Below are 13,565 nucleotides of genomic sequence, written 5' to 3' on the forward strand. Positions count from 1 at the left end.
TATTCTTTTTGTGGTATTTTCTTCCATAATTTCATTTTAAAAAGAAGTTCTTCATGAACTTAGTGTCCATTGTCATTCAGTGTTATTTTTTTCCATTCTTTTTCCCTGTAATTTTGGAATTTCTGGTCCTGGAAAGAATGAAACAAAATCTTAAGTTCTATGAGAACTTGGTTCATTGACAGACTTTGCTGAAGAAAGAAAAATTAAATTGGTAGTAAAATAATAGTTTTCAAGAGTAAAAAAAAAAAAAAACTTTTATGTAGAAACAAGACTACAAAAATAGGTTTATCACTTCTGACTATCAACAAATGTTAGATATTTAATATTGGGCACAGCTTGATGATGTCCTCTTATTTCTACAACTGATCTTTAAGTAACGGCATTTGTCTTAGAAATAATCATTGCTCTGAAATGGATATTTATTTCTAAGGGTAAAAAGTAGATAATTATGGCAAGGTCATTTTCCTACATATTCACAACTAGCTGTAGGATAGTTACAGCCATTTGTATTCTGATTAGAAGTGCCTCAGAAGGTCCTCATGATCCATTTTTGGGGATTCCTATTGAAGGCAGGAGTTCAAAAGCACTGTTTTGATTTGTGGATTTAGGCTGACATTTCTACATTACACATTTCTAAAAGATAAGTCACCATGTGCTTAACTCTGCATTTCTCCCAACTCCTAGCTCAAGTGCTGGTACAATCAGTGCTTGAACTGAATGAATACAAGAGTGCTATGGGGCTGAATTTTGTGTCCCCCACCCCAAATTCCTATATAGAACACCTAATCCCCATAATCTCAGAATATAACTACTTTCAGAGACAGACCCTTTAAAGAATTACGGTAAAATGAGATAATATGAATAAGCCCTCATCAAATTTTGACTCACATCCTTATAAGAAGAGATTAGAACGCAGACACACTCAGAAGAAAGAGCTTATAGAAGGCACAAGGAAAAGACAGCTATCTACAAACCAAGGAAAGGCACTATTGGAAATCAACACTGCTGACACCTTGATCATGGACTGCTAGCCTCCAGAACTATAAAAACTCATTTTGTTGTTTAAGGCATCCAGTCTGTGGGACTTTTTAATGGCAGCCCTTGCAAACTAATATCAACAGTCATCTTTTGAGTTAGTTTTCTCAAATTTAAAATGTGAAACATTTAAAAAATTTTCATAAGTAGATAAGGCATTTTTACCCTTCATCAGAAACACTCTCACCACGTACTCAAATGTCTTTAAGTTGCAGTGAGCTATGATCGTGTGGCTTTTAAGAGAAAACATAAGTACTCCAATACTGTGTACAGATCTTCAAGATTGTAACCTTACTAGCACTTGGAAGTATGAAACTGCGAACCTGGGTGCAAGAGTGCACTAGACCAAGTCACAGAGACCTGGCTTCCTTGCTGTTGATTGGAAATTGAACTAGGTGGTCTCTTAGGTCACTGCATGACTCTTAATGATGGTTATAACCCCTCTGCTGTGTAAATAAACATTTCACAGTCAATTGAGTTTATAAAAGCCTCATTTAGTCATATGGCTATTTTATCTTTTCCTGATGAAAATGCCTCATGCTAAAATACATCAATATTTACCTGTTTCTCTAGTAATATTTATGGAGACCACAGATTTTACAGGTAAGCCAGCAAAGATAGCAGTGATTACCTAATTTTCTATTCCATTCAAAATAAATTCCCACCACCAAGAGACTAAAATATACAATGAATGCTAAGTCTAGACTTCTGCAATCCAACAATGTTTTGAAGATCTGAGAAGTAAAACATTTGTCTAAGGAAAAGCAATATATCATCAGCTGGTATCTGTGTTATCTTTTTGAAAAGGATACAAACTTGGTTTGAGATCACACTTTGTGTCTCAAAGTATATATATACTAATGCCACAGGGAAGCCAATACTGAACTAAACTGGAAATAGTGTTCCAACTGGACTCCGGTACTGCATATATGGGGAGAGAGAGAGAAAGGGGAGTGAGTGTGTGGGCAATAAAGCATGCTATCATGCCCCTGCACTACACGGGGGTGCTGGAGAAGGTGCATCACAGGAAAATTAGAAAAGCACTTTGCTCCTCAAAATGAGAATTATTCCTAAATGAAGGCAGAGACACATTTTGTGTTTTTCCCATTTTGAACATTGTTTGATGTGCTCGCTGTTATCTAATCATGAGACGTTTACATGAATGGCTATGGAAAAGAAAAGAAAATAGGACATCATTAGAATTACAGGTAAGACAAGGGAAAACCCAAAGCACAGACAAGAACACAGAAAAATTTTAAGAGAGTACAGATGTCATGACATTTATTAAAAGGCATGCTACAATGCTATATTTGTTAGGAAAAGAGATTAGAGATATCAAGTAATAGTCAGCAAATATACAAACTGAACGAAAACGGAATATACTGCAGTGTACAGAAGCTTGAATTAACCATGCACTACGCATTTAGAAAATATGTTTTTTAATATTTTATCTTCTTTGCATTTATAACATAATTCACTTCAACAATCACAGAATCCTTTTTCTCCAATGCCACAAACTCTGTTACAAATGAAAGCTGGTACTGCTGCTTATTCAAAATATACAAGACAATTGATGTTTTATATAAAACCACTTTATAAGTTCATTTGTTCCCAAAAACCTTTTTGTCTTTTTTGGCCTTTTTAAAAAAAATGTTGTTACAAATATTTACAGCATTTTCTTCTGTTAGATGAACATTCTTACAAACTGAAAAGGGGGATTTTTATGAACAGACCATGTAAAACACTAGACAATGTCAGAGGCTCCTAGCTGTGCTATTTTTTTTTTTTTTCCTTAAATACAGTACTGAAAATGCCCATCAAACTCTTGTCATCCTAATCCATTCTGTTCACACTGAAACTCCCATTTTCTCTAAGTAGTCTATTCACCAGTAGGAAATAGAAAGTAAAGGCCGCTCTGCACTGGGTCTTCTTTCAGAAAGGAGCTTGGGGAAAATGCTTCACAGAGAGGAGTTAAAACCAGAACAGTCAGTCTTTGGTCAGAGCAATGAGGTGACATTTTGATGCAAAGCTTTGCTTGGTCAGTGATCTTTTTAATTGGTACTTTCTGGATATGGGATGAATTTTTAAAAGATCTGGGAAACAATGGCAAGGGGGGAAAAAGGCCAGAGTATGATTTTAATGGCATCAAAAAAATAGCTATTTAAATATTTGTTATTACAACTACTACATAGATCCAAGAAGTGAAAATAATACAACAATAACAAACCAGGTGACAATGCTGATTTAAGCATGCCATAGGCAGCTTTCAATTATGACTATGATCACCAAGGTCACTGGACCAGACAAATATCCCTGTTCTCTGGAACATATGCCTCAGATTACAAAAACTAAGGAAACTACCACGAAGATTTTGAGCAGCTCTATTCTTGGACCTGCACAATGCTCTATAATGAATATTATGTGATAAAGACAAAAGTGTAACTGCGACTTCATTTATACAGTTACAATTCTTTGCCTGGATGAATAGTTGGCGGGACAACATTCTTTTAAAACTATATAGTACATATTTCCTGAAAACCAGAATACTGATACTATTTTTGTCTCAAATAGAAAGAAAAGGTCAATTAAGACTACTGAAGAAGGCACATAAACTTTGGTCCGTTTTTTCTCCCACTATAAAACCCCTCAAACTAAGATTTTAATAATTTTCTATTTTTTAAACCACTCACAACTAGCTGTTAAAATTTGCTCTGAAAAAAGACTGCTAATAGTCTTGTAGATAACAACACAATCTTAAAAGACAGCTGAGTTATATTTTCTGATTTTGTGCAATCTAAGTTGTATTTCTTTTAGCACAATAGTAGAGTATTTTAAGTCTGGCAGTTTTGTTCTTGTTGACAACAGATCAAGACAAAGGAAAGGCTGAGAAAAAATGCTTTACACATCGTCGTGCTGTCTCTTTTTGGTTTTAAAAATAGCGGTACACATTAGGTTTTCTAAGAGATAGGTGGGGAACAAGACTGTACTTTTGAGTTTGTCATTTTTTGTCCAAAAATATCTAGTGAGAACAGAAGATAAACGGCATGATAATATGCTAAACATATAAGCATTGCTGACTGATGGCATGGAGACTTTGAAAAGAACAAGAGTCAGGCGTGGTGGCTCATGTCTGTAATCCCGGCACTATAGGTAGCCGGAGGCGGGAGGATCACTTGAGCCAGGAGTCGGAGATCAGTCTGAGCAACACAGCGAGACTCCCCATCCCCCAAAAATTTAAAAAAAGAAACTGAACAGAGGCAGTCATAGGAGCCAATTCTTATCAACTAAAGCAGAACCCATGATCATCATCATACTAGCTGGAGCCAAAAGAGGCCACATTCTCATAATGAAACAGGTAGGCAGAAACTGTATCTCCAAAAACTGAGCTCTGCAATGTTTAACAGTAAATCAGAAACATTACTTCAAATAACTGATTATAATATTTAGTCCTAAAGAATTTATGGCATTCTGTAAGGGCTACTCTCCATTAAGTAGCAATTCTGATACTCCCCAGAAGTAATTCTGATACTCTCCAGTAAGCAGCAATTAAGATACTGGGTCATTTTTCTATTTGTATGTTACATAAAACACATTTTATTGCTATGCAAATTATTCAGATCTCAAAGTAAATCACTTTGGTGTAATTTGCTACTGTTAAATGTGTACTGCTATTTTTTAATGTCCTGAATATATATACTTTGTGTAGAAAAGTCAAGACATCTTGAAAAGTGATGACAATACTCCTTAAAATAAAGCAAATAAACTTAAAAATAGGATACTATGATAGATCAACAGAGAAAAATCAACCATTGCTAGAAGATACTGAATAAATGCATGCCAAAACAGAAATACACAGATCTAGTTTTTCCACCGTCCTGATATTTTTTAATCTTTTTACAAAAACTATGCCAACACAAATACTGTAATTCAAACAGCGAATAGCTAAATATGGACAACATCCATGTGCTACAGCTAATTTTAGACATAAACTGATGGTTTCAAACATGCTATTTTAAAACAAGAACATCCCACATCTCCAAATCTTAATTTGGTTAATTTTGTCAATAAATTAAAATGTATGTAATGTGCATATGTATATACAACTTTAGAAGAGTGTATTTATGTATATACACTTATCTACACACACACACATACACACACACACAAACACACCCCTACACAAATCCCTGAAAAGGATTCAAATGTTTTCTCAGACTTGAAGGCCATTCCCTACTTCAAAATTACATTCAACACCATTATGATCTCCCTTCTGTTATTAGCAACTTTTGCTACACTTATGCTGAATGTTGTAAGAATCATGAATTAATAAATTACACAGTAATTCCTAACTTAAAGTAAATGAAATAATCCAATTTAGCATGGCACTGAAAATTGTAATAGTGCCTGGGTGGGGAGGGGAGAAGCAAATTTTGGGAGATTTTGCAAGAACATCTGTTTCCTCCTTCATACACCCCCTTGTGTCTAGGTAAAAATTTATTTCCTAAGTAAAAAAACAAAAAAAAACCCAGAACTATATACATAATTATACCTATCTATTCAGTGAAACTGATCCATTTGAAAGGTCTTAATTTAGTATGTTCTTTTCTATTCTACCAACTAAGTGTTGCTCAGTGGTGAGTGAATTCTGCTTTTTATTTAAACAATCTGTATCATCTCTTGCAGTTCTCTATTTTTTGGTAAAATTTCTACTGTAAAAAACCTCCTTATGTTCTCATTAATCACTAGACTATAGCAAAGAGATTGAGATTTTTAAAATGTTTATTTTTTAGAGAAGGGGTCAGTCACACCATGCTCCAAGGCTGGAGTGGAGTGGCTATTCACAAATGTGATCATAGCACACTGCAGCCTTGAGCTCCCTGGGCTCAAGTGATTCTCCCCGCCTGTGGCTGGGACTACAGGTGCACACCACCATACCCAGGAAGATGTTCTTTATGCTTTTAAAAGTTGAGATGAAACACTTTGAGAATCTGAAAACTGTAAAAGGGGTAGACAAAAATGACCCTTTCGATAAATTCTGCTTTTAAAAATTCTGATTAAGAGCTGAAGGAATAATAGCAAAGTTTCTTATTAAAAAGAAACAATTTTACATTATACAATCACTGAAGCAACATTAAAATGTACTCTTACATTCAACCAAAAAGAGAGGGACAGAGTATGAGAAATAACCCACCCTCTCATACTCCAAATATGTGGGCACTCAGTAATGAAGTTACATTAACGAAGAAAAGCAAGTTCTCCCTTGAGTATTGAGAAAAACCAAACAATCCTGAGACAAATTCTGATGGGTGATAAAGATGAAACTGAGATTGCACTCTACAGCCCCAAATTGATATGCAATAATAACTGGCAATAAACCCTATTAGTCACAATGTAAAGAGTCCTACAGGTGTGCGCTGAATTATTCCCCAAACCATTCACCCTTCCCCACACCATCTCTGCACCAAGCACCAAAAATTTGATAAAAACTATTACTTATTGAAAACCACTTAAAATTGCAATTAAAAAAATTTTAAATCCTTACCAAAAGAGAGAAAGAGAAAACAAAATGCTTACGAAGTCTGCAATATAGCTCTCAAGATATTTAGATTAAACTCTAACCTATTGTATCTTAAGCACATAATAAGGCACATAAGAAATTAAGTAAATACACAGTAATTTTGAGTATTAGAGATTATAGTGGTACAAAAAACCCTTGAGATTAATTTTTTTTCTAAAAGAAGACCTTACCAAAAATAACTTTTAAAAAATCTGTCAAACCATATGATAGACCTGAATATTTTCCTTAAGACTGTAAACTTTTTTTTCTGAAAACAATTATAAAAAAGTAGTTTATAAGTAGAATTATTTTTCTTTAAAATTTTCCAAGATCATATTACTTGACAAATAATCATCATTTGAAATTTAAAACATGATTTTTTTCCTAATAAAATTATTAGTTATTCTGACATCTTCTTAACAGATCCTAGTTGGATTCCACTTAATTTCCCTGGGGACAGCTGAGACACTTCGTTTTTCCAAATAGTCTTAAAAAGTTAAAGATAGGCATTATTTAAAGGAGTGTGTCTTACAGGGAAAAAAGATAACTTTGAAAGAAAACATGCAGGTTTATAAATCTGCTGCCACACAATTCAATGTGTTTATGCATAATAACCACTGATATATGGCAAAGATCTGATGTAATTTATAAGTGAACAGAATTTCCTGCAAGGGTCAGACTTCTGATTCATAAGGTTAATAACATGGTCAAAGCGATTTAAATTACTTCCATCAAGTAATTTTAGAAGTCTGCATGTTTAAATTTTTTAAAAGTACAAAGGAGTCTAGATATGTTGTATAAGGCTGATCTGGACCCAAATTAAAACAAAGTTAATTCTCTTCAAATCTAATTTAATATAGGGAATAAAATTATTAAAAAAAATATTTTTTTCCTGATTTTCTTTTTCCTGAAGGTTATCTTCATAGAAACCATGGTACAAAGGGAAAAGAAACCTTTGACTGGCAGTGGTGGGGAAGGGGGGATAGAAAAAAAGAACATCCCTTGATTTTTAAAATATACTTGAATATCAAACTCAGAGTTATTTTTGTGAAAGAGGCAAAATTGGTCATGAGCTGCTTCAGTCTATGTCTGAAGGTTTTACTGAAATTACGGTCCAGTTTTAGGAGAAAAATTCACAGAAAAGAGGAAAATTCTCAGATTGTAGATTTTGAGAAGGAAACTCTGAGGTGGTGATTTTCTCCAAGGTCATGGTTATGAAGCTCAATGAGGGCCTGAATTGCTTCTTCCACAGATCCCAATTGAATGAGCGCCATTTTGCGATCTTTCCTGAAAATGGTATAAGAAATACAGAAAGTATTTAGAATAAAATTTGCTTCCAAACTCCTTCCCCCACCGGAAGACTTCACTGAACTTCCTTGAAAATTTGCATACCATACTAAATAATTTTAATGTATTTTTTTAAAGCAAAGACTTACTGAAAGAATTTAAAAGCCTTCACTGAACATCCAGCTTCTATGAAAAGGTTCTTCAGACCATCCACTGTAACAGAAGGGCTGTGAAAACATCAGAGGGAGTCAACTAACTAGGCCCCATCACAAGTGAAGCAGATTAACTCTTGCAGTCATCAAATCTCTAGAGTATCTTACATTTCAAACAGAATTATTAAGCCATATGACAAAGACTTGATTTGGAAGTTCCCTGAAAGATGTTCAAAAACAGACACATAACCTCAAGTAACGGAATTTTGTCTCAAATCTTTACAGAAGACATGGGCAAGTATATAAAGGGCAAGAAAAATCTCTCTCTCTCTCTATCTCTATATATATATATATATATATATATATATATATATATATATTTTTTTTTTTTTTTTAAGCAGCTGTGCTTGGAATCTGTTTTTATTCTTATTACTTATACCACTGGCTTCAGTAATCAACTGTGGTACTTCCAAAGTTTCCTAGCTCTGACTTGTCTGCTACAGTCTGGAGTTCTACATTTTCAGCTGTTTGCAGGGTAATTCTGAATGTGTATGTGTGGCTGCCAGGCTCTAAGATGGCCCATAATTACTCTTGCCTTCTCATATTCACTCCCTTGCTTATTCCCCACCCATAGGAAACAGAGGTGTCCTCTGTAAACACTTAGGATACTGTAGAAATGACAAATGTGACTTCTGAAGCTGAGAGACACTGTGGTTTCTACTATGCCCTCTCCTGAATTATTAGCTTTGGAAGGACACCATGAAGGCACTATGGAGGAGTCCTCATGACAAGGAACTGGGGCCTTTGTCAACAAACAGGCACATGACTAAGCCATTTTGGAAATGGATCTTCTACCTCCAGTTGAAGCCTTCAGATGACCACAACCTTGCCTAGCATCTTGACTGCAACCTTAAAACAGACTCAGCCAAAGCCACCAGCTAAGCCACTTCTAGATTCCTGACTCGCAGTAACAGTATGAGATAATAAACATTTACTACTGTGTTAAGCTGTTAAGTTTGGGGTGATTTGTTAGACAGCCGTACATAACTAATACAGTGGTCTACCACATGACAGTCAACTGACTAAAAGTAGACTGATCTCACAACTGCCAGCAAGGATGGTGTAGCAGAACAATCAATAGCTCTGTCAGAAGACAGATCTGAGTTCACATTCTATTCCTCACTCATTTGTATATCACTTTGACTAAATTATTTAACCTAAGTCTCAGTTTCATTAATACAATGAAAAGACTGACCTTACTTCAAAGGTTATTATGAATAATGCCATATAATAGTGGATACCAGGAGCTGGGAGTTAGGAGGGAAAAGGTGGTTACTGATTAATGGGTACAGAGTTTCAGTTTGGGATGACGAAAAGGTTCTACAGATGGACAGAGGTGACAGTCACACAATAATGTGTGAAAGTATTTAATGTGAATGTATACTGCACTGTACACTTAAAATGGTTAAAACTGTCCATTTTATGTGCACTTTATCACAATTTTTTTTTTAAAAAGGTTATGGAGATTAAATGAGGCAACATGTGTAAAGCACCAGTACAGTATCCAGAACTTGGAAGAATATTAATATCCTTTCCTCTTCTTCCTACATGTTCTATGTAGGTTGCAATTGGAGACCACTCTTGAGTAATATGATATATTTAAAAAGCTAACAACATTTCTCAGGTGATGGGTGAAGATAGATAGATAGATAGATAGATAGATAGATAGATAGATAGATAGATAGATAAAGCTAACAACAGAGCTGGGCACAGTGGTTCTTGCCTCTAATCCCAGCACTTTGGGAGGCAGACTGCTTGAGCTCAGGAGTCAGAGATCTGCCTGGGCAACATGGTGAAACCTGTCTCTACAAAAAAATACAAACACTTAGCTAGGCATGGTAGCCCACACCTGCAGTCCCTGCTACTGGGGAAGCTGAAGTGGGAAGATCACCTGAGATTGGGAGGCAGAGGTTACAGTGAGCCAAGATCACACCACTGTACTCCAGCCTGGGCAACAGAGGAAGACCCTGTCTCAAAAAAAATGTATTAATTTAAAAAAATTAAAAGCTAATGATGATAGGTGCCTGCCTCAGTATCTAATTGTTGCCCATTTACCCTATACTCCATAGTAATGAGCTGCTAAATTTCTAGGTCCATGTAATCTACTTTTAATCTACTTTTCTTTTTTCCTTGACTCCACCAGCTTCCTGACTGGCATGAGGTTTGATCCATTGCCCAACTTGGATTCAAGGTTTCTCCGTGTAGCCTAACTGGAAACCAGCAGGGAGGCTGGACATTCAACACTCATTCTGAGTAATTATTCTGTATTCCTATTCAGGTCCCATTCTCATTCTCAGTAGTGTTCCAGACTCCACCCCTTTCTATACCCTCAAGGTTTTAAATTTTTACACACATACACACACATATTCCCCCACAGCTTTTAATCTCTCCTTTCCAAAGCTTATCCCCCTTTATGTATCAGTCCAAATTATACAAAACTGCCTTTTTTAAAAACAATTTCCAAAGTCCATGAACTAAACTGCCATTTTTGTAGATAAAGGACTTTAAACCATTAGGACAGAGATTGCCAGATATTTAAAGGGCCAGACAGCAAATATCTTAGGCTGCATGGGCCGTATAGTCTCTGCTGCAACTAATCAGTTTTGCTGCTGTAGCTCAAAAGCAGCCATAAACAGCATGTAAGTAAGTGAATGAGTACAGCTATATTACATGAAACTTTATAAAAGGTGAAATTTGAATTCTATATAATTTTCTCATATCACAAAATATTCTGTTTCCATTTTAAAATGTAAAAATCATTCTTAGCTCATACGCCATACAAAAATTGCCATAGCCTACAGTTTGTCAATCCCTGAGTTTGAAGATAACTAAAGCACACATACAACACCAGTTAATAAAGAGATTTGTACAGTGGCTACAGGAAAGTAACTTTTAGCTTTTAAGTAATTAACGTATCTATGACTTTACAGCTTGTGGATAAAAAGTACAACATCTGTTTTTACCAAATTCTTAGATACACTATTTTGATTCTGCTCTATTGGTTAACATAAATCGTTACTTCTACAAAGGAACAGACAAATATGTGCCAATGGAAGATTTCTGCATAATAATTTTTATGACCTTTTATAACTGAAAAATAGTTGCAAATTCTCTATTTGGAAAGAAAATTTCAAAACCAGTATCTTTCTATTTTAGAGTGTAGGACTGGAAATAACCTTCTGAAGGCATGATGGCAAATATATTATCTTCTAAGAAATTATTGACCAGGACAAGTGCTAGGTTAGAACAATTTCAGAGGTTTTAACCTCTCCAAAATCACATATTACAGATTGGGATTAATAACTTATTAGGTACATACGGAATGTTGGAAAGATGCAGAGTGGCTGAAGGTGGAAAGATATTCTGGAAGTTTTTAGAGCCCGGCTTTTTAAAGCGATGCAAAGGACTATTGCTGAAATCCTTAGTCAGACCTTGGTCTTCTTGTCCCTCTCGAGGAAGCTGCACTGCTTGATGTTTGGAGAGTGTAGCACGAAGCACTTTCCCGTAAAGTCTCTGACCACTTAGATGGTTCATTGCTAGTGCATGGGAAGAAAAATTTTAAAGTTTGGGTATTAGGACAGATTTCTCAGTAATATTTGTCAATATTACCATAAATTATTTTTATGTATTTAAAACTGTATTGTCAGTTTGAGGGTGAAAAGGGTTTCAAAATCCAAAAAGCCTTAAGGAAATACATTAAATGACTTCATTTTACGATAACAAAAGCAATTTAAAATAAACAAAAAATAACTATTTTCTAAGCAGAGTGCTATGAAGTTTGAGTGCCTGAAACATAGTAAGTATTCAAAAAATGGTTACTGAGTATATTAGTTTTATCTCAAGCAAAGCATTTTTATAAGAAATTTTGAGTAACACTTTATCAGCTTTTATAACAGTGAAGCCACTGAACTCTTCCTTACATCATCATTACAAAGTTTGCCCAAACTTTTAAGCCATTCAATGGTTACAGAAAACTTAATTTGGAAGGAAAAGAAAGAAATAAAATGAAATAAAACAAATCACGTTTATTAAACTTAATAGAAAAATCCTCGGGTCAAAGCTCTAAACATTAACAATGTGTTCAAGTACATAAATGAATTTCAGACTTAAAAAGAGTAATGAATATTTTTGAATCTTAACATAGAGAGGTACAAATAATAATGAAGACATTATCACAAGGAGGTGTTCTTTTGTAAAATCATATTCCTACTATCTATGTTTGTTTATTTTCAAGGAAAATTCACACACAAAAGGGGCATGTTCACATTATTAATAATTATTAATCATTAATACCTAGCTGAGCTTGATTTGCATCTGCCATCTGAACCAAGGCATTTTCTTTCTTATTAAACATAATCTTCACTCGATGTACATCACCATAGACTCCTAATTAAAACAAAACAAAGCACTGTTTTTAACGTCTGATTGTGTTGTGTTTAATTAATTTTACCTATATACTTACAGAAGGCATTTCTTATACTATATACTCTCCCTTGGCAATTCCATACATACATTCGCAAACGTTTATCACTTCCAAATTCCAGGTCTATTTCTGTACTTACTCTTTTTCACGTGGACATCCCATAAATAACCTTAACATACCCCAAAGTGATTCCTCCCTGCTTTCCTCTCCCCACTCTGTTCACTAACTCTGTAGATAAATATCGTTATTCACATAGTTGGCCCAGTCAGACACCTGGAAGTCATCTTTTGACTTCTTCCTTTCCTCAAACCCTTACACCCACCCAATCAATCACCAGCACCCATTGATTCTATGGTCTATCTCTCACATTTGTCCATCTCTCCCAATCCTCGCTACCGTCAAAGCTATCAACACTATTTCATACTGGGACTACCACGACCTAATTGATCCTAATTAATCATATTACACTCGATTTTTCTATACTAGTGTTCCCCAAAGTGGGTTCTATCTCCTAAAGGATGGGTAAAATGATTCACTGAGGTATAGAAAGATAATAAGCACACTCTTATCTATACTAATCTGCTTACATAAACCAATATGAAAAAAACTACAGTTTTTGAATTCTTAATATATAGATAAAATTACAGCTAGAAGGTTCTACAAAGTTAATTCCAGTCTTGCTCAACTTTTTCATTCAATGTATTACAATATATTTCAGCTTATGTCCTACATGTTATCATCAATATTATAAAAATAAGATCTTTCAGCAGTGTGCAGTGGCTAACGCCTATAATCCCAGAACAATGGGAGACCAAGGTGGGTGGATCACTTGAGGTCAGGAGTTCGAGACCAGCCTGGCCAACATGGTGAAACCCTGTCTCTACCAAAAAATACAAAAATTAGTCACATGTGGTAGTGCACACCGGTAATCTCAGCTACTCAGGAGGCTGAGGTGGGAAAACTGCTTGAACCTGGGTGGTGGAGGTTGCAGTGAGCCAAGATCATGCCACCACACTTCAGCCTGGGCAACAGAATAAGACCCTGTCTCAAA

At 35.1% G+C, this 13,565-nt stretch overlaps 1 protein-coding gene across 7 annotated transcripts in view; it reads right to left on the reverse strand.

Moving 5' to 3' along the window:
• Nucleotides 1-2,451: 2,451 nt before the first annotated feature.
• Nucleotides 2,452-13,565, reverse strand: part of PTBP3 (polypyrimidine tract binding protein 3) — a 116,225-nt gene continuing 105,111 nt past the window's right edge. For all 7 annotated transcript variants that reach the window (XM_017503403.2, XM_017503405.2, XM_017503402.2 and 4 more), the window contains 4 exons: nt 12,385-12,477; nt 11,411-11,627; nt 8,029-8,106; nt 2,452-7,879 (listed from right to left, as the gene is read on the reverse strand). In XM_017503403.2, the coding sequence (XP_017358892.1) occupies nt 7,747-7,879; nt 8,029-8,106; nt 11,411-11,627; nt 12,385-12,477 (521 nt within the window). In that variant the 3' untranslated portion in view covers nt 2,452-7,746. The remainder of the gene's footprint in view (nt 7,880-8,028; nt 8,107-11,410; nt 11,628-12,384; nt 12,478-13,565) is intronic.

The sequence above is a fragment of the Cebus imitator genome, unplaced genomic scaffold (genome assembly GCF_001604975.1).
Source record: "Cebus imitator isolate Cc_AM_T3 unplaced genomic scaffold, Cebus_imitator-1.0 Scaffold310, whole genome shotgun sequence".
Lineage (NCBI taxonomy): Eukaryota > Metazoa > Chordata > Mammalia > Primates > Cebidae > Cebus > Cebus imitator.